The sequence below is a fragment of the Anthonomus grandis genome, chromosome 9, assembly GCF_022605725.1.
Source record: "Anthonomus grandis grandis chromosome 9, icAntGran1.3, whole genome shotgun sequence".
NCBI classification, from domain to species: Eukaryota; Metazoa; Arthropoda; class Insecta; order Coleoptera; family Curculionidae; genus Anthonomus; species Anthonomus grandis.
The window spans coordinates 10,165,689-10,190,326 of NC_065554.1; the positions used below are offsets into that span (position 1 = coordinate 10,165,689).

The following is a 24,638-nucleotide window of genomic DNA, read 5'->3' on the forward strand; positions in this document are numbered from 1 at the left end:
TGGCAAAAAGCAGTCGAGTTTTTATAATTTAATTATGTATTATTTATAATATTTGTGCAAATTAATTATATTATTTTAATTGTTTATTTAAATCAAATGACAAAAAATACAATTTTTTATTATTAAAAACATAATATTTATTCTATAATTCTAATAATCTCTAATATCTATAATTTTTTAGACTTTTATTATAGTTATGCCTCTTGGTTTAATTTGTATTATAATACTTTGCATGTATGCCTTTTTCGTGCCATTTTCAGTGTTTATCCGATGGATAACGTTAAAAGAAACATATAAAAGGAGCCAAAACCGGGCTAACCTTGGTGGTACTACCTGTACTCCGTAAAAAGAATTAATTTAATTTTTTTAACTATGGAAGTGGCATACATTATTACAGGGTCACCCTGAACTCCTTTTGCATACCTTTGCTAAAGTTCTTATTACTCTCTACCTATTTGAAATAGACTATAGTTACCTATTTAGTTGGGTAATACGTCACTATTTAAAATAAAATAAATTTAGACATTTTTTTAGAATTTATAGAAGATACCGTGTCAGATTTTGTCACAAATAGATTTATTTACGTATTTAAAAGAAATATGAATTTAAACCTTTAACGATATTTTTCATTTTATTTAATTTAATCTCATAATAAAGTCTAATAATTTACTTAAGCTTTAATATATTTTTTATATACCCAGGAGCTAAGAATTCCACTGTTTATATCTGTCAACCTCTGAGCTCGTTTTTTCTTTTCAATATTTTGAAAAAATCTTTGATTCGCTGTTTTTGGCAGAATCAAAAAGATAAAAAATAATTTTATATGTTTAATTTTATTTTATTTACCCTGATAAAGGTAGTATTTATAACTACCAAGTTGGTTCAAGTTAGGTTTTTCTTATTCCATAACTAGGTTTTCTTTTCTTTTCAATTTTAATTTAAAAAAATAATATTAGGTAAAACACAAATAAAAAAAGGTAATAAACAAATAAAATGCACTATTGAAAGGAGGTAGCTGATATTATCTGAACAATAAACTCAAAGCTTGAAAGAATTCGATTTGCAACATTAAAAGTAATATAAAAATAGCAGACAAACGATGAAAAGCTACGCTGCTAATAAAGTTGAAAAACTAAGATTGGGCATGTAACCTAAAACTACAAAAACCTTAAGCGTAGTATAGACATATTTTCTCTAGTCCATTTAACCTCTTGAGGTAGAAAAAACGAGTTATAAAATAGCGCGGTTTCCAAATTATTTATTTATCAATATTTTATCAACCGTGACTACCAGGTATTCTATTAAGTTACTTTTTAAAAAATAAATTTTGAATAATTATTTTTAACCTATACATAATCAGCTTATTGCACTGAAATCATTTTAATATTATTAAAGTCATCTCTTTTTCAGTATTATTTCTTATCTCTACAAAAATACGAAGAAACGATTATTTTTGTTTCAAAAAATAAAGAATTCGCTAAAAATTTTTTCGAAAAATTTCGAAATATTTAATATTAGAGAAATTGGTCTGTCATTTCTACGTACTGCTTTTAAGAGAGAGTTTAGTTTTTCCTATAAATCAATATGTCTATAAAGGCACCTGTGCTGCAACTAATATTAATTGAATACAGTAATATGGGCAGTTAGATTAGATTTGATAAAAATAGAGGATTGGAGTTGGCTTTATGGACAAAAGTTCTATGCTTCCGCATTTTATAGATGCTTATTGTCGTACCTCTAAACTATGTTACACACCTTTATCTAGGCCCAAACTCTCAAATCTCAAAAATTTCTAATCTAAGCCCGCATAATACTTTACAGTTGCACATGTATTATTCAGGTGTTTGATTTATTTGTAGTGGCCTGTGAGTTGACCTCACTATCCTTGTTATCCTTCGGTTGTGGTTCAATAGGTATTTGGTGAATTTTGCCGCTTTTTAGGTCGCCTCTGTTCTGGTGTTTAATACCCCTAACAGTGGCCTAATTTTTATCAGTTAATTGTTTTTTCTGATTGATTTTATTGCTTCTTTATATCCATGGTACCTATTCTAAATTTAACCGACAAGTCTTCATTTTTCTTCCATTTGTCAATTATATTCAGTGTTTCCTATATTTTCATTTGAAATATAGTTTCTGCATTTTTCCTGACTACTATGATCAAGTCATCTACGAAGCCGAAGCAATGTATTCTTTTATTTCCTATTCTTATTAGCAGATAGTCTATATGAACTGATAAGTGTAATGGCGATAGAACCTCTTTGGGAATAGTGAGTGAAAATATGGAGTTTTTCTTCCTCCGCGTAAATACATTAAGGAGTGACGTATTCGGGACATTATTAAACAATGCTTCAATGTCTATGAATGTTATCAGGGCTATTTCTTTGTTATCAAGTGACTTTGATAGGAGTCGATTTAGGTCATCCAGGGCCGTTTCTGAAAACTTTACTGTCTAATATGTATATTAGAGCTCACTAAGTGGGTATGTGTAAGAACTTTGTTCCTTATATACCTATCAGCAATTTTTTACCAGAGGTTTCACTAGGACTTATATTAAGCTGATACGGCTTTCTACCATATAGTAGGAATGTAGCCTCACGCTATAAATTCTCTTGAGATTTTGCATAGGTGCGGTTTTAGGCCACCTCTTTTAAAAGCAATATTGGGTTGAAGCATTGGGAGAAGGATAAGCATTTAGGCCTACAAATTTGTATGGTTTTATTTACTCAACGCTTATTTGGTAGTCTTATAATTATTATTTGATTGGCTATCTTCCAGTAAAATGCTATTGGTCTAATATTAAGTGGTTTCATTAGTTTTTTAATTTTTTGTTCTAATGCTGCCCTTAAATAGAACAAACTCTTGTTTGTTTCTTCAACATTTTTATTGAAATTGGCATGTAAAGTTATTTGTTTGGGAAGATTTTCTCAAATCTTGCGGTAATGAAATGACCAAACAGTGATTAAAAGTGGTAGAAGTATGAATTAATTATATTAAAAATTATTATTGTTTTAATAAAAAGAATATCTTTTATTTTTAAAAAATTCCAGATTTAAAGAAAATCAATATAAGAAGCTGCTTATAGTAATCTAGAGATCTAGATTTTTTTTTTAAATAGCTCAAGAACACTACTAGTAAGAACTATAGAAGACCTGAAGAGAAAAAAAAACTAACAATACCCAGAAAATTAAGAAGACTGATTAAAAACACAGTAAGTTCAAGCGGGACTGAAGAAAAAATTGACAAACATGTTGATATTTGTGAAATATATAACGATTCTAAAAAAGTTGGATAAAAAAACCATTTTTAATAAACCACACCAAAGTTATTAAATTAATACTAAAAAATATATTAATCATATGAAAGAAAATATCATTACGTATCATCTGCAGATGTGAAACTTTTATTTCTAATGAACATCCTACAAGGCAGTATTACGCAAGACAATTATATAGATAAATTATCTCTAAAAACATCTTTTCCGTAATTCTTTATCAAAACATTTTTATTACCTTTTTCCGTCGTGTTATGAACGAGCAACTTAGCCGCCTCTTCTAAGCCACAATTACTATTTATAGTTTTTTTGACTTGACTAGGCCTAAGTGTTTTGCTGCTTATCACATGTTGTAATACTTCGAGTTCCTTTATGGCCGCTTTGGCGTCTCTATAAAATTCCTCCACTTTCTAAAAGGTATGAGCGTAAGGTATTACGAAGAAAAATGATGGTTTTTTGTTTATTCGTACTTGTCTATTTTCTATCCATTTATCATGATTATAGATAAGACCACCCCCAAGCTCGACAGGTAATTGTGACTGATCCACGAACTTACCTAATCGAGATCTTGATACAAATATAACCTTAAATAGATTTTATAAGAAAACTAATTTTAAAGATATTTTAAGATTTCACCTTTTGATCTTCCTGAGATACAGTACAATTTTCTATTCTCTGCTGATCCCAAAATCCATCAGGTCGAAGAACTAACAATAATTTTAGTTCACCTTCCTCAAATGAGTTTATGGTTTGTTTAATTAATAGCCTGGATAATTTCCATGATCCTTTTCTTGCATCCAATATAACTGTAAATCCTTTGGCTTTGGTTTCGTCACTAAAATAAAAAAAATTAGTATGTTTATTTTTCGGTCAGGGTAACTTAGCATACCTAAAAATTGAAAACAAATACTTTATAGAGCTTTTTATACATAATATGGTGGAACCCTGTGGTACTGTAACTAAAAATAGTGGCCTGCCTAGTTTGTCCACCCCACCTGGAATAACGACTGTTTTATTGGCTTGCAGGTAAGAGAAATCTGGTTTTTCTTCCATAACCTAGAATTAAAACAGAAGTAATAATAAAGCCTCGGATAAGAATTGAAATAAAATTTTGTAAAAACATTAAAAAAATATACTGCTTCACTCATCTGGTAAAAAAGAAACATATACATTTTATATTATTTTTTATTACTAGTGAGAATTTTATTGTTCTACATATTTCTAAAAATATCGCCTGGATGTATTTGCTCTAGATTAAAAATTATATATTAAAGATACACTTTATACAACAGTTGTTGTGGTTTCTCTTGAGTTTTTATATGAATGTATGCAGTGGTACAGGTATCATTTATAAGCCATTGAATTTGACAAATTAATTGTTAATGTTCTAAACAAAATTATTGTCTCGGTTTTTTTAGGTAATTAGGAAGAAAATGACATGAAATATTTTGTTTTCCATTTTCTTTACAGATAAAGTATTCTATGCAAATGAGCTGTGCAAGATAACCAAAGATATCAGTTGTGCTGCCTATTCACAAAACGGGATATATTGAGAGCAATAGCAACAGCCCATTGCGCTCCTTAAATTTTTTTTCAAATCACTTTAAGGAAGAGTTTACCACGAAAATTTATTTTTCAGGGTGAGGTCGCAGTCAGTTAAGGTAGGGATGTTCGAAAATAAAATAAATCGATATTTTGAATCGATTCAAGATCGTACATATCAAGATCGATCCAGAAATAAATCGGCAACAAAAGATCGATCTCATTAAAAATCGATATTTGATTCTGATAATTGTTTATGTGCACTTTTTTTAAAATAAAAATACATGTATAATTATATAAAGTATATTAACCAAAACAAACAAAAAAAAGAAAATACAAATACAAAAAACATATAATATATAGTCATAACAAAAATAAACGTTATATTCCTAAAAACTATGATAATAATAGGTTATAGGATTAACACAGCAATAAAATACGCAAAAAAAAATCACAAACAAAGTCAATCATTAATCTAATTTAGAGTCTTACTAGTAGGAACTATCTAAGGAATGAAGAAAAAGCAGTTGAGATAAATGTGTTCCACTTAACCTATTCCTAGTCTGAGTTAGAATATTTCCTGCTTGGGAAAAAACCCTTTCTGATGGTACCGAAGACCCAACAATGGATATATATTTTTTTCCAAGACTAGCTAATTCACTCGAATTATGATTTAACCAAAAGATAATTGAATTATTTTCCAATGGTATTGTTGGAAGGTTTAAATATGCTTTAAGGTCAACTGACATTTCATTTTGATTAGTTACTAAACAACTTTTTTCGGAAGTGACCAATTTTTTGTGATAAGACCATATACTATCAGAGTTTTCATTATTGGCAGGGACAGTAACCTGCTTTTGAGAATCCACCCCTTGTTGAGAGCTATTTTGGGTATTATATTTTAATAATTTATATACTAAATTTATTGCTCTTGTACAAGCATTTGGATTACCAAAGTGGATTTTCTTAAACCTTGGATCTAAAAGGGTGGATAGACTTAAAATGCTGTTTTCTTCAATAGCACCAAAACGTTTCGAAAGCTCTGCTAGCACAGTTTGTTTTAACTTTTCAGTCTCTGGAGTTAGGAGGTCTAAATTTAAAATATTATTTTTTAAACAGTTTACAATTGAGATAATTTTGCTGCATGTTAAATATTTTTCTCCGCTAATTTCTTTGGATACCTGTTCAATAGGCTTTAAAATAAAAAGAAGTTCTCTACATACTTGTATTTCTGCAGCTGAACATATAGATGGAGATTTTGGATATTTTAATAATATTGTGATATATAATTCAGAAAGTTTTAAAAATCTCTTAATCATATAAAAGGTGGAATTCCCCCAGGTTGGAACCGACTGAATAAGTTTTATTTTTTTTTCAAAGCTTTGTGCTGCTCTTAGTTGATCTGCAGCAGATACACTTTGTTTAAAATAAGTAACTATAGACTTTATTTTGTCAATAATTTGTTTTATAGCAGGATCTTCTCTAATTTTTGTTGCAATTAAATTTACTGTATGGGCAAAGCAAGTGTTTATTTTTACCAAAAGTATCAGTAACACAATTGGTAATATTCGATCCATTATCAGTGATAATAGCACTTACTTTTGACAAGTCAATTTCCCACTCTCGACAAACAGATTGCAAACATTCACTTAAATATTGTGCAGTATCATTAGAACTAAGTTCTTTTACACCAATACCAATAGACTTACTATTTTCTTTATCTAAATAATGAACAGTGACTCCCAAGAAGCTAGTTGTTGACATAGTCTCGGTCCAAACATCGCATGTCATACATAGAAATTCCACATTTTTAAGTTCATTTTTAATGATATTGGACAAAGCAGTATACTTCTCTTCAAGCAGATTTGAAATTTTGTGTCTCCCAGGCAAAAATTCCCCGCTTCCAATTCCTTTAAAATCTATCGGTGGATAGTAAGATTAAAACTAAATTATGCACGGTTAGTTGGCGCTTCCTTACCTTTATTTTTCCTATGACTGTGTTTCTGTTATTTTTACTAATAAACTTGTAAGATAATTTAGGAATCGATCTTCGATTTTTTGAAAGAATTGAAAGACTAGATCGATTCTCGAAAAGATCGCCTGGAAAGAAATCGATCGATTTTAATCGATTTTTTGGGGGAATAGATCGATCTTTGAATAAAATCGATTTGGATCGTACATCCTTAAGTTAAGGTGGCATGTATACAGGGTGAGTCTGGAAGAACGCACCAAAATCCAGGTGAGTATTGTACAAGTGAAATTAATTTAAAAATTAATATGTTCTTATCCGGTTCTCATTTGTTTTTAAATTATAGCATAATTAAAAAGTTTTATAAGAAACCGATTGTTTGGTCCGTTTTGGTGTTTTCACATATGTTAGTGTCAGTGTGTTTGACGCGTTTATTTTAGAGTTTGTACGATTAAAGTCGTATAAAATACCACACATTTATTCAAATTTACAATATACAAATATGGTTTTTATTTACAGCTTTTGTATTGGGAATGTACAGCTTGTACATTCCCACTGGTATGTTGGTATTTTCCAACATATCCAAATGAATGTCTCCATTTAAATTTCCGTTAATAAATAATGGCCGAATCACTTTATTTCCTAAAATTCCTGCTCATACAATAATTTTTTGAGGGTACTGGGTATGCCCTTCTACAAATGCATGAGGATTTTCATTGCTGCAATATCTACAGTTATGCTTATTAAGAAATCCATTTAGATAAAATGTGCATTCATCGCTGAAGCAGATATTCTTTACATGAATAGTATTATCATTAATCGCTTCAGTCTTTTTTTCACAAAACTCAACTCGCCTATCGAAATCGTCTTCGGTTAACTCTGGCAATATTTTTATTTTGAATGGATTAAATTTATGAAGTTTGGTAACTCTGTGAACAGAGCCTAATGAAATACCAGTGGCAGCAACAATTTTGCGTAATGAAGTATTAGGATTTATTCCAAAATGACCCAAGACTTCAACTTGAGCGGCAGCGGAAAAAGCTTAGCAGAGCGCTTTCTAATTTAAAAGTTCGCTTTACATCCTTAAAGGATAACAACTTCCTTATCCGAACAAAAATTCACTGTTGTAGTCTAATTTGTGCCACCAATTTATAACCAACTCGCACTACCGTACATCATTTACGATAATGACATCTAGACCGATCTGTCGCTACTACCACTCTGATAGGTTCGCATAATATAAATATTAATTTTAAAGTAAAGTTAACTGTAGGCTAACCTAATTTGACACACATTTTTCCCGCCATCTAAGAAACCACAATAAATGTAAACAAAACACAAAGGAGACCAACGTTCTCCCCTTTTTAAATACTGTTCGTCCTGTTTAGTGTTCTGTATAGTCTTAAGCATGTCTAAATGTTAGGTGTAATTTTAATAATATCGAATGTGTTCCCACTATGGTAAACTTCTGGGCTTAACTGACAAGTGAGTACATTCCATTCGTTCATCTTTGACTATAGTGTCTTTACGCATTTAACACCCAACTCATTGCAGTTAGCACTGATGATGGCTCATACGCCGAAAGCGCTCTGCTAAGCTTTTAAAATAACAATTGCTCTGAATACATCTGGTTTGATTGATTTGTATTGTCCTTCGAGCAACACAGCCACTTCCCTCTTCCCGAAAGAAATTCAGGCTGTTATTTAGTTTTTCCACGTCTATCTCTTCGGAATTGCTGTTTATGTTGATAGTTTCTGTTTTAAATTATAAATAAATGGTAGATTTGGCAAACCCTAACGGGCAACATTTTGAACACTTATTGAAATAAAAACTGATATTTTCATGTTTTTGTCTTCTATCTGAATAAATTGAGATAAACAAAGATTTTTCTAATTTTCTGGAAAACGAATCGTCCGATATAAAAAACTCAAACGTCAAAATAAAAGACTTCGAAAGACCTTTTAAACAAGCTTTTACTCGATACCCCTTGTCATTTAAAATTTTTAAGGGGATGACCCTGGGGGGCAGAGGGTGAAAGAGGGTGAAGTCAAAGTCAAAGTCAAAAAAGTTTATTACCAAAAAAATAGTTATAAATATAATTAGCTACATGAGAAAATAAAATTGACAATTTTTGGTAAAAGGAACTGCTTCGCGATTATATAAAACCGATAGCGCAATTTGCGTGAAACAGGCCTTGAAAACATTATAAATAAACACAAAAAAAAAATCCCAATTAACCTAAAAAAGAACAAAACTAAAACTAAAAAGGGTAGAAACAAAAAATGGCAAAGCAATTTGGCTGGCATGCGACGGAAGGTAACAAGAATAGACAAAAAAGAACCACAAAGGAAAGATTTGGTCTTAGTTGATTTTGCAGTTTATACTACTATGTATCTACTACTAGTCATACTACTAGGCATCTCGTTGGGAGTCGAGAAGAATTTGCTTAAGCTTGGTGTAAAATAAACCGACAACCGAAAATGACTTGTGGAAGTTACTTGTTCTATGTTGAGGTATCCTAAAATTTCCAACATTACGAGTATTGTGTAAATGCGAGAGAGTAGTAAATAACTTATTTAAATAAGGGGGTTGACCCGACTTTATTATTTTATATATAAAGGCATATATGTGTAATTTTCTTCTCCTTTCCATATTTAAAATAGAATTTATGTTTAAATAAGGTGTGATATGCTCCCGATAGGCAGCGCTATAAGAAAATCTTATACAGCTATTTTGCAATTTTTGTATAGATCTAGAAAGCTCAGATGTTATAGAATTAGAATATACGATATCACCGTAGTCGAGTAAGGAGAGAATGAGGCTATTGCAGAGATAATATTTGGTTTTACTCTTTAAGACATTTTTAAATCTGTACAGATTTCTAAGACGCATATAGCCTATTTTTAATTTGTTCTTAATGTCTGTCTCAAAACAAAAGTTAGAATCTAAAGTCAACCCTAATATTTTCACTTCATTGACAACTGGAATTTTTTCTCCATTAATCTCAATATTTATACTTTCATATAAGTGTCTCCGAATTTCTGACTTACAGCCATATAAAATGATGTTAGATTTAGCAGGGTTAATTTTTAAGTTATGCTCATTGGAAAAATTAACTATATTTAGTATATTCGATTTAATTTTTTGCTCAGAAATATTAAAATTAAAAAAATTTAATGGCATGTATATTTGAGAATCATCAGCATATTGTTGTAATTTACAATGTTCAATACAGTTAGTCATATACGCAACATAAATCATAAATAAAAGAGGTCCCAATATGGAGCCCTGAGGAACACCAACTTCCAAGTCAAGATACCCTGAGTGCTCCAAACTTCCATTGTTGGTTTTTAACAACACCTAATGTGATCTATTTTTAAGATAGGAATCAAAAAAAGAAACTGTAGATTCGGAACAACCAAAATATCCCAACTTTGCAAGGAGCATTGAGTGATTCATAGTATCAAATGCTTTGCTAAAATCAAGCATCGCCATGCAAGTACTTTGTTTATGTTCTTCGTTAAGTCTTATATTATCTAACATTCCCACCAGACTAGTAGTTGTACTATAATTCCTCCTAAATCCCTAAATCCCGAATGCGTATCTGGAAGTATACCAAATGAGTTAACAAAATTATAAAGTTGTTGGTGAATATGTTTTTCTAGAATTTTAGAAACTACTGATAAAATACTTATAGGCCTTATGTCTTTTAGTTCTTTTGGATTAGAGATTTTTGAAATAGGTCTTATAAGTGCTTTTTTCCAGATATCAGGATATACATTTGTAAGAATGCAAGTATTTAAAATGTTTAGAAGTGGTTTTTTACAAAAAGGTAGGCAAAGCTTGATATCATTTATACAAAGTCCGTCAGCTCCTATAGCATTTGATTTTATGGTCTTAATTATACTGTTAACTCTTTCTTCATCAAGAAGACTTAAATTTAATTCTTGAATACTATTATTCCATTTATTTTCATTGTAAAAATTTAATTTGGTTTGTGATATATTATTGTTAATTTGGTTAACGCATTGAGAAAAATAATTATTTAGGGCTTCTGGATTACTAAAATTACAAGGCAGATCGGTATTCTTTGATTTAGTTAGATGTAGTTTATTAGCATTTATCCAAAAATCACGATTTTTTTTTGTAGAAAGTGTGTTAAAATATGATATTTTTTCCCGCTGAATAGCATGTTTTGTATAGTTTCGCAATTGCCTATAATAGTTTAAATTTAACTCAGTTTTATTTTTTTTTATATTTTCGCAGTGCTTTATCTCGGAGCTTCATAAGCAATTTAATATTGTCTGTTATCCAAGGAGTAAATGGTTTATTTTTAATATTTTTAGTCTTAATTGGCGCATGTTTATCAACTAAACAAAGTATATTGTTGTTAAAAGCCACAAGTTTATCGTTAACGGAATTTAGGTAATATATACTATCCCAATTAAGTCTTAAAGCGTCATGCTCAAATAAATTCGTATTATTAACACTATAGTTCCTACATTTCATTTTATGTTGTCCCTCTTTACTTTTAGGAAACTCAAGACAACAGAATACTAAGTTGTGATCACTAATGGTTTGTGGCAAAGACAACGAACCGACACCATTTATTGGGAAATGTTTATTTATAATAATGACATCAAGTAGGGTACTTGTATTGTTAGATATATTCCATCTTGTAGGCTCGGTTATTACTTGATTTAAATCAAATGTATTTAAGAGCGCTAAAAATCTGTCAGAAAGTCTACACTTCTTTAGTAAATTAATATTAATATCCCCCATAAAAACCACATGATCAAATAAAGGAACAATATTTGTAAATAGATCCTCAAGGGAATCAAGAAAACTGTTAATATCTGATGAAGGTGGACGATAATATCTAATGAAGGTGGACGATATATCACGGTAAACAAAATATTTTTGCTAGAAATCTGAGTTTTTATGCTTAAGAATTCGAAGTTCTGTGGCGGGTTGTGAATGTGATAAACTTCAAAATTAACATATTTTTTAACATAAAAACCGACCCCACCGCCACGCCCTAATCGATCTTTCCTGACGAAATTATAACCCTCAATTTGATGTGCCAAGTTATCAGTATAAGCCGTCAACCAGGTCTCAGTCAATCCCAAAATGTCAAAATTATTATCAGTTATGTAATTTACAAATTCATCGAATCCAGTATTAAGGGACCGAATATTGAGATGACCACATAAAAACTTATTATTGGATTTTAATAATTGATGCGTATTAAGACCAAACTGGCCATTTCCGCCATTATCATCCATTACAAAAAACAAGATTGTTCCTATTACCATCCGTCAGCACCCCACGCCAATGCCATGCCCCCGAAAAATAACTAGCTAACCTAGCCATATCCATAAAAAATAAAACTAAGAATAACATAAAAAAAAAGTTGCCACCACACATAAAACTATGCTAGGCATATGTATATAAAAAAATTAACAAAAATTAAATTAAATCCCTAATAGAGTCGGGTATTCCGAATATAAATTTAGTTTGTATATAACCCATTATAAAATGTTAAGCTTCAACCTTATAGACTAGTAACTGTATTAAATTTTCTTTTCAACAACAGCCTATGCTATGCTATGCTATGCTATCTTACTATGCTACTTACTATGCTATTACGGATTGACAAAAAGAAAATTAATCGGTTTCTGCCAAAAAATTAAAAAAAAGTAAATAAACAATAGCATTATTCTATCATACCTGAAATGTCTTTCTATTTTAGAAACAATAAAAAAAAATGTCACATTATTAATTCATTCTAAAATTTAACAAAAAAGGAAAAACAGTATGAAGTAATGTTAGGTTAGAAAGTTGTCCCCCTTGACAAACCTTTTGACGTATTTCGGCGTTTTTTTTTAAACAGTGGTTTTCGATAAATCCGTGGTGGGAAGTTTTCAAATGAACACCCTGTATAAGCCAGTATATATGTATATAACAGTTTATGCTTCACTTGCTCCAGATTTCGTAACGATAAATTCAATTTATTTATTGAAGGCAAACCTTAAAAACTGGATCTTTGGACATTCTCGAAATTTTATAGATAATACTATATATATAAAAAATTGATTAATTAATATTTCTTTTAGAGAATGAGAACCCCGGATATTACGCCAAAAACCTAAATATGACACTTAAAACCCATATTCTGACTTAACGTAATATTCTTATGCAACCCAATTTAGCCTATATGCATGTAAGACTTCTAAATAAAGCTTTAAATTCAGAGTTTTAAATTAAATTAACAGCGGCTTAATTTAATGAGAAAGAAGAATAAAATGTAAGTTAACAATCTGTCAGTTTTTGTCGCGCTATATTTTTATAATTGTAACTTGTTTTAATATTTTTAAATGTATTATAATTAGTTTTTAAAAATACATATATGTCTGTCTATCGATTGTAAATCTTTTAGCTGTAGGTACTTTCTTTTCTTTTATTGATTTTGTTATTTCTCTTTATTTTGTTTTATTATTTTTTTTATTTTTTAGATTATGCCAAATCTTCCACGAACAAAGTTAACCTTTTGTGGGCTTTTGTTTATTCATTTCCTTCTTATTTTATGTTACTATGGTTGAATAAACTGTTAGACAGACATATTAGAGATAGAGCCTTAATTGATTGTCCTCTCTTTTAAGACTAATATGGTTACACAGCAGGTATTTCAACAGAGATACTGCTACATAGACTGATATCGAAGGTAGAGAAGACCCTGGGAAACAAAAAAGGAATGTTGGCCACCTTTTTGAACAGAGGCGACGTTTAACAATACATAATTTTAATTTTTAGCAAGAGTAGCAACTTGCAGTTTATTTAAGCACATGCAGGTGGAATAAGTAGTGACCGAAAACCGAAGTAGTAAGTTGCAAATTGCTTAATGGAAAGATCGAAGTCCGGGTAGCGTATTTACATACTATACTACAGCACAGAGCAATAACCGCAGTATAATATGTAGTTGAGAAATGCCCTTATTTATCACTACATACTATACTACGGTACGGAGCATTAGAAGGAAAAATATTTTATGTGATTTGTTTGGTGCTGTTAAATTGGTAGTTTACACATTAAATTATTGTGTAATTATTTATGTTGTTATTATTATTATTGAATTTTGTTTTTTTTTGCTTGCGATTTCGATATACAAGATAAAGGGTGTTTAATATTTAATGAATATGACGCGACTGGAAAATTTGAAAACAAATCCTACCTAATGTTGTGAAGGTGTGTTGTATTTTAAAAATTTTAATGGCTTTTAAAGGTACGTAAATACATCTTTTAAATACGTACGCGTAAAATGTAATTTCTTTAGTCCATTCCTAAATTTGGTTTAATTTTAAAATATAGGTTTCGCTTCAGAATGTACAGATTTATATTTTTTATCATTAATGTGCTTGTATGGATAATACAGTGGGGTAAACTTTTCTGAAATAGCGAAAAATGCCCTTACGTTGGTTGCCCTACACATTGAACCACCAAATAGTAATAGCGCATAAGTTGATTTATATTATTCTGCAATTCATATGAATTAAAAACTAAATTAAAAACTCCTTCCGTGGTTAAGCTTGACTACGTTAAGTATTCTTCTGAAGTTTGCTTTAAATTTTATTGCAATTTCAGAAAAGTTTGCAAACTGTTTAGAATTAGAAGCTGTACCTTGTATTTTTTCCTTGTAAAAAACCGTGTACTAAAATTTAATAAAGGAATTTAGTCAATGCCAAACAGAATAGACTAAATTTAGTTTTTTTCGGGGAAAACATATAGGTATAATGTATATGGACATTATTCAAGGACTAAAGTTGCCAAACAAGGGATTAAAATAATATAATTGACTTTGTTGGAGTAAAAGCCTAAGGATTTATTAAAATTAACACAGTATTTAGTCAGAAGACTAAATTGGTACTCACGGTGTAAACTTAGCTTACTGTGTGGGAAATAAATCGACTATTGAATATAAATATCATCTGTTAACAAGTGGTTTGCTGTTATTGTTCCTTAGATTTTTTTAGTCTTAATTGTATCGCTACGTCCACTATTGTTCTATATTCAAACTAAAATGCTTTTTAAAGACTTCTATAAGGACTAGAAAGGATAAGGATAAAGGATTTAAGATTCTAGAAAAATATGTGTATACATACATTTAGTAAGTACAACAAGCATTTGTTTATTATAATATAGCTTTATATTATTTTGGTAAAAACAAGCAGTTTTATTTTAATTTTAAAGACAATAAATAATATGTTTTTGAAGACGTTAAGGCTCCAAGGTCACTAAATAAACTTGTACCCTACAATTGTCAAAACGCAATATATCACTAAATATTTCAATTTTTTCTTTTAAGATAGGTACTATTGAATTTAATCTTTTTGTTGAATGAATACTAGGTATCATCTTTTTTATTTTTTTTACATAAAATAGATCTAAGGTATTGAATGATTTCTTACAGCTTTTTCTTACTTATTAACAGTGGTGTTCGTAGAAACTCCTTAAGTTTGGTTATATTGTCTATAGATAGGTAACATGTCCAATCTATGGTAGACAATATTAAGTAGATGCGTAAAATAAAAAGAAAATAAATAATAATCTGTATATTCCTATACATTCTGTCTCATTAACACACAAAAATATGCTTATAATTCTACCATATCTAATCCGCAAAATCTTGAGGTTTTGCTTTCATATTTTAAGCAAAAGTAAGTAAAGTAAACCTAAAGAATAATTGCTTTATTTTTATTCATTAGGCCCTTTAAATTTCAAATCTAAACTAAATTAATAGCACCTTATTAAAATCTAACAATTTATATGTATGTACTTATTTAGATAGTTACTTTGTAATCATATACATAAAAATAAAAAACCTAACTTAGAAACAAAGCGCTATCGAAATTCTAAAACCAAAAATACAACACACCTTCACAACATTGTTTTTAAATTTTAAAGTAGCATTGTATTCATTAAATATTTTAACACGCCTCATACAAACGTATATTAAAATCATTAACAATTAAACAAAAACAAATAATAATAATAACATAAATAATTACATTACATTTATTCATTATGTTTCTACCAATTATACAGCACTAAACAAATCACATAAAAACATTTTTCTTTTTAATGCTCTATAGCGTAGTATAGTATGTAGTGATAAATAAGCGCATTTCTCAACTACATATTATACCGCGGTGCAGAGCCGCTGAGTTCTATGGTGCTCTGTGCTGTAGTATAGTATGTAAATACGCGTTCGGGTAACGCATACGGATGCCTCCAAGAGAGTTCTTATCTCCTCTTCTGTGGAACATAGTAATGAACGGGTTACTCTTATAACTTAAGGAAGCCAAACACATCACAGTAAGATATACAGATAATTTGGTTATAATAGCAATAGCAATGATAATTTAAACAAATTTAAATTATCCTTTTAGCTCTTCTAGAAGACCCGATTTAATAAAGCTCTTAAAACGGTTAGGGGACATTTGTTTTACATCATGTGGAAAGCTTTTCCACATTTGTATTGCTAAATAGCTGAAAGGTTTTTGGAAATTGGTTGATTTATATATTAAAATCACGTTTATTTCTAGTAAAGTGAGTATAGTTACGAGCATTAAAAAGTTCCCTTGGATAAGGTAGATCTCCGCTTTTTATTACTCTGTATATAAACAAAAATATGATGACATTGATAAAATTGAATTATTATTCAAATATGGGGTAACATGATTTCTAAAAGCTATATCAAATAAAAAACGGATATACTCATAAATATTTTGAAATTTTTAAATTTTAGTAAGAGAATTATGATAAACAATATTTCCAGAGTCAAACATTAATAAAACAACAGAATTGCATAGATAATATTTAGTTTTCGGTGGAAAATATTCTTTTAAGTAGTTTATTTTTCTTAAACGCATGTAGGCTATACCAAGTTTTTATTTAATGTGAGTTTGAAATGAGAGGGCATTATCAAAAAACATTCCTAAATTTTTCTTTTTACTAAGTACTGGCAAAGAGGTGTTATTTATTTGAATATTATAGTTAGATAGTTCTATTACTTGATATTTATTGTTACTAAAAATGATGATTTGCTTGCATTAAGTCTTAAGTTATGATTTTGTGCATACTGATTAATCATATTAATTTTTTCTTTAAAAGGTTATTGAAATATGGCAAAATCACTCGGAAAAAAAGAAAGGTATATCTGAGAGTCATCAGCGTATTACTGTATTTTCGCTTGTGTAAGGACAGTGTGCAAATCTGCTACATATACAGAGAACAGAAGTGGCCCTAATATGGATCTCTGGGGTACTCCTGCATTCATAGGTATATAGTAGGATTTGAAGCTGTTTGATGCCAGATTCTGTTTTCAAACAAACACAGTACGCTTAGTTTTTAAAATAGAATGTCAAGAACTAATTTCGTGATTAATAGTATCAAAAGCCTTACTAAAATCTAAAAGCCCAACGCATGATATTTCCTTTTTATGCAGATTGACCAATTTTCCAAGATATGTAGTAGTACTGATATTTTTTCAAAAACCAGACTGACGATCAGGAATTACTTGCATTGAATAAAAAAAGTGGTGGTTTGATTAGATACGTGTTTTTTTAGTATTTTTGAAATTGCTGGTAAAATACTAATTTGTCTCAGATCCTTAACATTTATAGGATTAGACATCTTGAGTAATATTATAATGTTTCCATATATCCGGATATACATTTTCTAAGACAAGTATTAATTATGTTTATACGCATATTACGCATAGAAATTCAATATTCACCGATTATATTAAATTTTATAGAATTTACAATTTTTAATAGGCTTGTTTCGTTTAATAATAGTATTAAAAAATTATTTGTCGCTTTGTCATATCTATTTTTCCTGTAAAATTCAATTTTATCATGAGAAGAAATATCAGCTCCATTGTTATAATTCGAAAGTAGAGACTTGAGTAATGTTAAGTCTTAAGGTATTTTTTATTTTAGGGATGATTAGATTCAGAAATGTCCCCATTGAAAACGATATTGTCTTATCTTTGATTTATTTTTCAACGGGCAAAGTCTGTCCAAGTCCGCATTTTTGCATTTTTGCTTTTTTTGCATGTCTAAATATTAACAAATCTTAGACTATTATAAAGGTTATGTAAAGTTATTGTTGGGTTTAAGGATCAAATGATATTTTTTTATCCCTAAACCCAGCAATATCACAAAACATATAACCTTATTTGGAGCGTTAATAACAAAAATGTTATATATTGTTTTTGTTATAAAATATATTAGAAACTTTAACTGTTACTTTGGCAATGGAAATAAGCGTTAACTATGGGTATAGTACAGGGAATTATTAATTCTATATTACAAGTTTGATTTTGCTCTTGAATTTGAATATCAGATATATTTCATTAAGAATAAAGCTATAAAGCTATTGGGATTTATGAGTTGAACTTTGAGGGACTTCAGCAATTTTAATTGTCCTAGAGATCATTTTTGCTTCTATGTGAGATCTTAATTAAATGTGCTAGTCCAGTTTGTTGATAACAACATAATATGAAATTGAAATATTGGATTAAATTCAAAGAAAATTAGTCTTTAAGCTTGACATACCTATGTAGAAGAATTTCATATTTTATATAAAATAATGTATTTAGTTCTTCTAAATTGATTGATATTTTTTTTCTCAATGTACCTCAAAGAGTTAGTTACCCGTAACCCAGAAATGTTTTTTGTTAAGTATAAACAAATTATGATATAGCCCATTAACCTGATTGTGTACAGCAGTTAATGACCATGATAAGAATATTGACTTTTTTAATACACCATTGAGAATATGCCGTAATTCACTTTGTCATAATATTATAAGTATACCTACATTTTTCTTTTTCTTTTAAGATGTTTATTTAATTTACCTGAAAATAAGTAACTGGAAATTAAAAAACAAGTTTTCTCCAATAAAAAAATCGTCTTTTGAATATGACTTCAAAAATTAACAGTAACTATTATATTATTTATTATTATAAATACAATTTTATTGTAAATGGCAAATAAGGTACAGTTTTTAATATTTAAGTTTTTTCTCACCCCTAGAATTCATAATAATATATTCAAGTTCACTTAATAACAACTGTAAATATAGGAAATAATTGTTTGCTAAGCTTTCATTTTATATTTGCATTGACAAAATGTTATTTTGCTAAGCTTAGGCACTCCCTAACAGCACACCTAAAGCAATTTTAATAATTATGATGTTTTATATTGACAATAAATGGTACTCGTTCGATCATGTTTTAAATTTAGATAAACCAACTTATGCGATGTGAACGAGCCCTTTTACAAAACAAAAAACTAATAAATGTACTATAAATAAACAACTTTTTTTCTTATTCGTAGATGAGCTCATCTTATATATTCAAGGAATTTATAAACAACTCTTGCGACAAAACGCACCCGTTTTTACCAAACCCAAAAACCTAAAAAGAAAGTCCATGTCATACCTTCTACTTTCATATGGGCACTAAAAAAATGAAACTGCAAACAAGCACTCAACATTTACACGTATGTATAATGATCGAAACGCGGTAGAAAGCTACTTATTAATACCATGGCGCGAAGTGAACCAACGCAAGTACCATCACCTGCTTTCATGGTATTCGTGGTGGTACTGGGACCGGCTGCTGCTGTTGATAAAATTTGTCCTCGTAGGTAAGTGTGGTACGACCATCACCACGTTGCCGATGTTGAAGTAAATACTGATTGATTTGGTCAATAATTTTTTCTGCCTTTTGGGGTAGTTGACATATCTGAAAGGTAATGAATATTTAACATATTTAAGTATACAAACTATTAGAGTGTAACTTACCTCGAGGTATCATCGTTTTTTCTAAATTTCATATAGTTAGTTTTAAAAAAAATGCTTGTAATCTTTCAGGTCTCTTGCCATAAATTTACTTTTAAAAAATTAAGACTAATAACTCATTATAATCGTTCTGGCAATATATACCTATATACCTATACCAATATATACCTATAGCAATATATTTAGATCACCTTAAGAATATTTCATAAACCAAATATATGGAGCTAGTAATATGATATGACACCAACTAATATCATGTCAACTGGGGCAGCCACGACATCAGTCCCAGAGGAGTCCCTCTGTGAATTTATTATAGGTAAAGATTTCTTTATCTGCAATATTTAAACTTTACCAACTTTTATTAACTCTCGAAGTCAAACTGTAATAAATATAGCACTATGCATCCCACTTATGTTAAACTCAATCGTTAATTGGCATGTTTCTGACGAAGTTTCCATGTCAGTTCATCGGTGGATAACTTTCATCTCAAACTGTAATGTCATAACCTCTAAACTGTATTAAGACCCTAGAAAAACCCACAAATCACTTCCGCGTCATCCTTTATCCAGTCAACACGTCGTTGTTCTCGTCCTTTCCTATCGTACGGATTCCTTTCCTACCCCTTGCCAAGTGGGACAAGTGGGAAAGTTTCTATCCCACTTCCGAGTTACCCTTCATCCCATCAACACGGGGTTGTTCGTCCTTCCTATCCTTTAAATCCTTTCCCAGACCCTTCCCAACCCCTTGCCGGTGGTAGCCGATCCTATTCACGCCGGTAACCAGGCCGGATGATGCAGGATGCATCGTGGCGGAGGCGACATCGTGCATTGAAAAGTTTCGATTGTGATTGATATTTTAATATAGTGAAAGTGTCGATTCGGGAAACAGGGTACATACCCGACGGTTTTCCCAAATCTCAAATCGTGCTAGCAAATTGCCTCGTAGCAGAGCCATCAATTGAAGAAAACAACAATAACAACCCACAAATCTATCTACCGAGGATGTCTAGACAGGACCTGAGAACAGTATTAGTTCAAATGATCTATTGAAAAGTAAAAGTATTGGAAAAGTATGCTACAAGCATCCAAACTTCCATCATAAAGTTATACAAAAAGTCATGCCCATTGAGGCGGTTCCAGAACTCTGGGGTAAAATCTCGGTTCAGTGGTTCCAAGAACTGGACAACCTTAGTGCAGAATCAAGAAAAGTCTTCAATAAAGCAACAAATACCAGAGTAACGGAGGATTGGAGCCACCTCAATCAATATAAAAAATTTGTAAGACAAAAGCAGAGAGAAGTATAGAGAATGTACTGCATGGAAATAGAGATCTATACCGATGCTGCGAGATTCCAAAACGTTTTCAATAAAGATCCATATTGAAAATATGAATCCATATTTCCAAAAATATCCATATTTCCAAGAAGGGTGGCACATTTACCCAACCTCCAACAAAACATGGAGATACTCTTTGCCACATACTTTTCTCATTCCACTTCCAGCAGTATCGGACAGGTACCTTACTTACCTTCGGACGTGGATTGACTACTTGGTAATGGGGTAATACACCAGGAAAAAATAAATTGAGCACTTAGTGGATTCTCTTCTTTTAAATCCCTAAGACCTGATTGCATCTATTTAGCACTACTTTAATGGGGCCAGGAACAGTTATTGCTGTACCTGGTGGAGATATTTAGACTGTCTTTGACGCTAAGATATAGAGTCAGGATTGTATTTCCTCCAAAACCAGGGAGGTTGAATTATACAACTCCCAAAGCTTATCGCACTCTTGGTCTATTATTCTTTTGCTTGAAACCCATGGAACTATGCGAAAAATATATAAGGGATGAAATCCTAATATCTAACGCGCTTCATCCTAACCACAGTCAATGGACCATAGAGTCTATCCTGGGTGTATTTATTGATATCGGGGGTGCGTTCAACAAAACAACCTTCTGTAAAATAGGCCAATCGTTAAAAATTACAAACATTCCCAGACACGTTAATCGGCTAGATTTTCAACATCCTTTCCAAGAGAAATATACACATAAGTGTGCAGGCCGTCAAAATTAGGGGGTTATGACCAGGGGCTGTACGCAGGGAGCGGTGCTAACACCTTTACTATGGAACATTGTTTTGGACAGTCTAATAATTATCCGCTGAATAATGATCACCACCACACGAACCAACAAAAGCCTACGAAGATAATTTAGTCATTCTGCAAACGGGTTAATTTAAATAATCGCTTTGCAAACAAATGCAGAACGCTGATTCTATTTAATTTCGATGTCGAAATTTCAAAGCGACTCTGTCATGAGATTCGCATTGTTAGCGATTCTCAATTATTTCGATTTTAGCTACATCTAGGGATATTCAGTGAATAATGTTGGCATCGCATATATATTATATTGGCTACACTTTTTCATTTGTCATTTGCGACGCATATTTGGCATATTTTTAAATGCGATTTTTGCGTTTTTTGAAAAGATCATAATTTACAATTGTAAGATGTAAGTTTTATTCCCCAATATTTCCCTAGCCTATAGATTTTGTTATCATGTAAGACATAAAAAGGCTATCGAGAATCGACCACATTTTTTTGTTATGACGATCTAAGTTGAATATGACGAGGTCTCAGTATTAAGATTTTGTTATTTTTTTTTTAAATTAATACTAATGAGGAAAGTCAATTAGACCAAACGCTTATAAAAGATTATATTAAGTTACTTTAAAGGGTTCTGTTAAGTTTCTTATTGACTTCCAATAAGTGTAGTTAAAATTGTACTGTGTTTTATTTGGATCTTTTGCCAGAATTTAATAAAAAAGCTGGGCTTTTCGCAAAAAATATAATTAAATTTTGCTTAATACAGATGTAAAACACGCCCAACAATAATTTATTACTACATGATTTTAATAATGTTTCCTGATTGTAGTTTAGCGATCGTAAATATTAGCATTATAAACATCATTATTTAACATTTATTTCTTGATAAACCTTGTAAAACCAATGGGTTGCGTATCTTGCGTACTATTTTATTAGTCGTTATGCACGTCCATTCTCTTTAACTTCTAATTCCTCCAAAACAAGTAAACAGGCATAAAGTAATGCCATTATTTGTAACTAAGTTTACTAAGTACCTGCAAGAAGTATTAACAACATAAGAAAGGAATACAAAACTAAAATTTAGGGTTAGGTCGATACAATGTACTTATGTCTAACCACAAAAATAACTTTAAAGTTTAGTAAATAATATCCGTTATGAGTATTTCGACTTTAGAGGATGAAGGGTTTGAAAAACATTATCACCTTTACCCAAAAAACACAAACAATAATAATAGACGTCTGGCAGCTGACTAATTCCATTCCATAATTTCGACTCGAAAGGAAAATTTTAACCCCTTTGTTCAAGTTGAAATTAATTTCGATTAGTCGAGATGCAATGACATCATATTTATAGTTTAGCGAAAATCCGAAAGGCTCGCAAAGTCGCATTTCGACGTCGCCATATTTGGTCGAAATATCAATTAGAATCAGGGCCCAGGTGGCTCTTTAAATTATAGCGAATTGTTGTGCAAAATATTCCCTATCCATTAACCCCAAAAAGACTGAAATGGTGCTATTTACCAAAAAAAGGATAATAACATCCCTTCTACCACCCAACTATCAGGCATCCCACTAAGTTATGCATTGGAAATAAAGTACCTAGGTATGACATTCGATAGCAAACTACATAGGTACTGTCACATTACAAAAAAAGTACATCATGCATATATCTCTTACGAGCAGTAGGCGCACAATTGGCAAGACCTTAAGCTTCTCCCCCAGGTCCCATAATCCATTATGTGGATTTACACAGCTATCAAAAGACTTATGCTAATATACGGCGCTATTATAAGGGGTCGCATATGTGGATCAGGTCACAATTCGTTTAAAAGTAGATCCTGTCCAAACAAAAGCTTGTCTCAACACAACGGGAGCAATGAGAACCACACTAACTAGGGCTTTGAAAGTCATGTTGTCTGATGCCTCTGAACATATATCTCAAGGAAATCTTCCTACTCACAATGATATCCTTCCGCTGTACTGGAATGAACATAAGTAGGTCTGCAAAGAGCTCGCCTCTAGTAAGAAGCAACAAACTCGCTTCCTATACTGGAGGCTCGACTTGATCTTGCCTCTCTAACCTTTGCTTTCAATAAACCCTATACAATCAACATAAAGGGCATTAGACCCAATCGGATGGCGGTTATTACAAATATTTATTCGGACGGTCCCAAAACTAAAACAGATCTGGGCTGCGGTCTACACTGCAAAAACCTCCAATTGAACATAATGCTAGGTACTATGCCAAGTGTCTTTCAACCCGAAATATATGACGTAACCCTAGCGGCAGAACAAATTATCAGTAGCAACGAAGTCAGCTGGATCAAGGTGCACAACCACAGCAAGGCAAATCGGGTTGCTGATTCCCTTCATTTTTGTTTGAAATGTATTTGATTTTATACTGATTTTTTTAATAATTGTTCGTAGATGAAAAGTACCAACATAAAAAAAATATTCGGGGATGTAACGTCAATAAATTCTAAATAGGCATTCATAAGAAAGTGTTATTAGAAAATTTTTTTTGCCCCTTGTGGCCCTAGTAATCTTTGGTTATTCCGCATCAAAATTTTATTTGCGATTTTTTTATTTATTTCTGATTAAAAATTAAACATGCAAATTCATTTTTCATTTTTCATTCATCCTTAATTTTTTATGTTTTTTAAAAATTTCGAACAAAAACTTTTTATTCAGTTCAGAACAAACCATATATGGTTTATTTCTGTATTCAAAATTATTCCTTATTCAGTTCATCAATTATCAAGGTCATCTGATACGGTTCTATGTAGTTCCTTAAATTCCGGGTTGCGCCAAGTAAAAGTTATATTGTCTGCAAAGAGACAGATTTTACCGCTCATATCCAGTAGACCTGACTAGCGATGTCAGTTAT

The 24,638-nt window shown here is 30.8% G+C and overlaps 1 protein-coding gene across 3 annotated transcripts in view; it reads right to left on the reverse strand.

Annotated features, from left to right (window-relative positions):
* Positions 1-19,454, reverse strand: part of LOC126740641 (titin-like) — a 216,822-nt gene extending 197,368 nt beyond the window's left edge. The window contains exons 1-5 of one of the 3 annotated variants that reach the window (XM_050446754.1): positions 19,288-19,454; positions 4,161-4,327; positions 3,908-4,106; positions 3,742-3,855; positions 3,510-3,681 (exon numbers count right to left, since the gene is read on the reverse strand). In XM_050446754.1, coding sequence (XP_050302711.1) covers positions 3,510-3,681; positions 3,742-3,855; positions 3,908-4,106; positions 4,161-4,324 — 649 coding nt within the window. In that variant the 5' untranslated portion in view covers positions 4,325-4,327; positions 19,288-19,454. The remainder of the gene's footprint in view (positions 1-3,509; positions 3,682-3,741; positions 3,856-3,907; positions 4,107-4,160; positions 4,328-19,287) is intronic. The other 2 variants (XM_050446751.1, XM_050446753.1) reach the window with 2 other exon arrangements.
* Between the last annotated feature and the right edge of the window lie 5,184 nt (positions 19,455-24,638).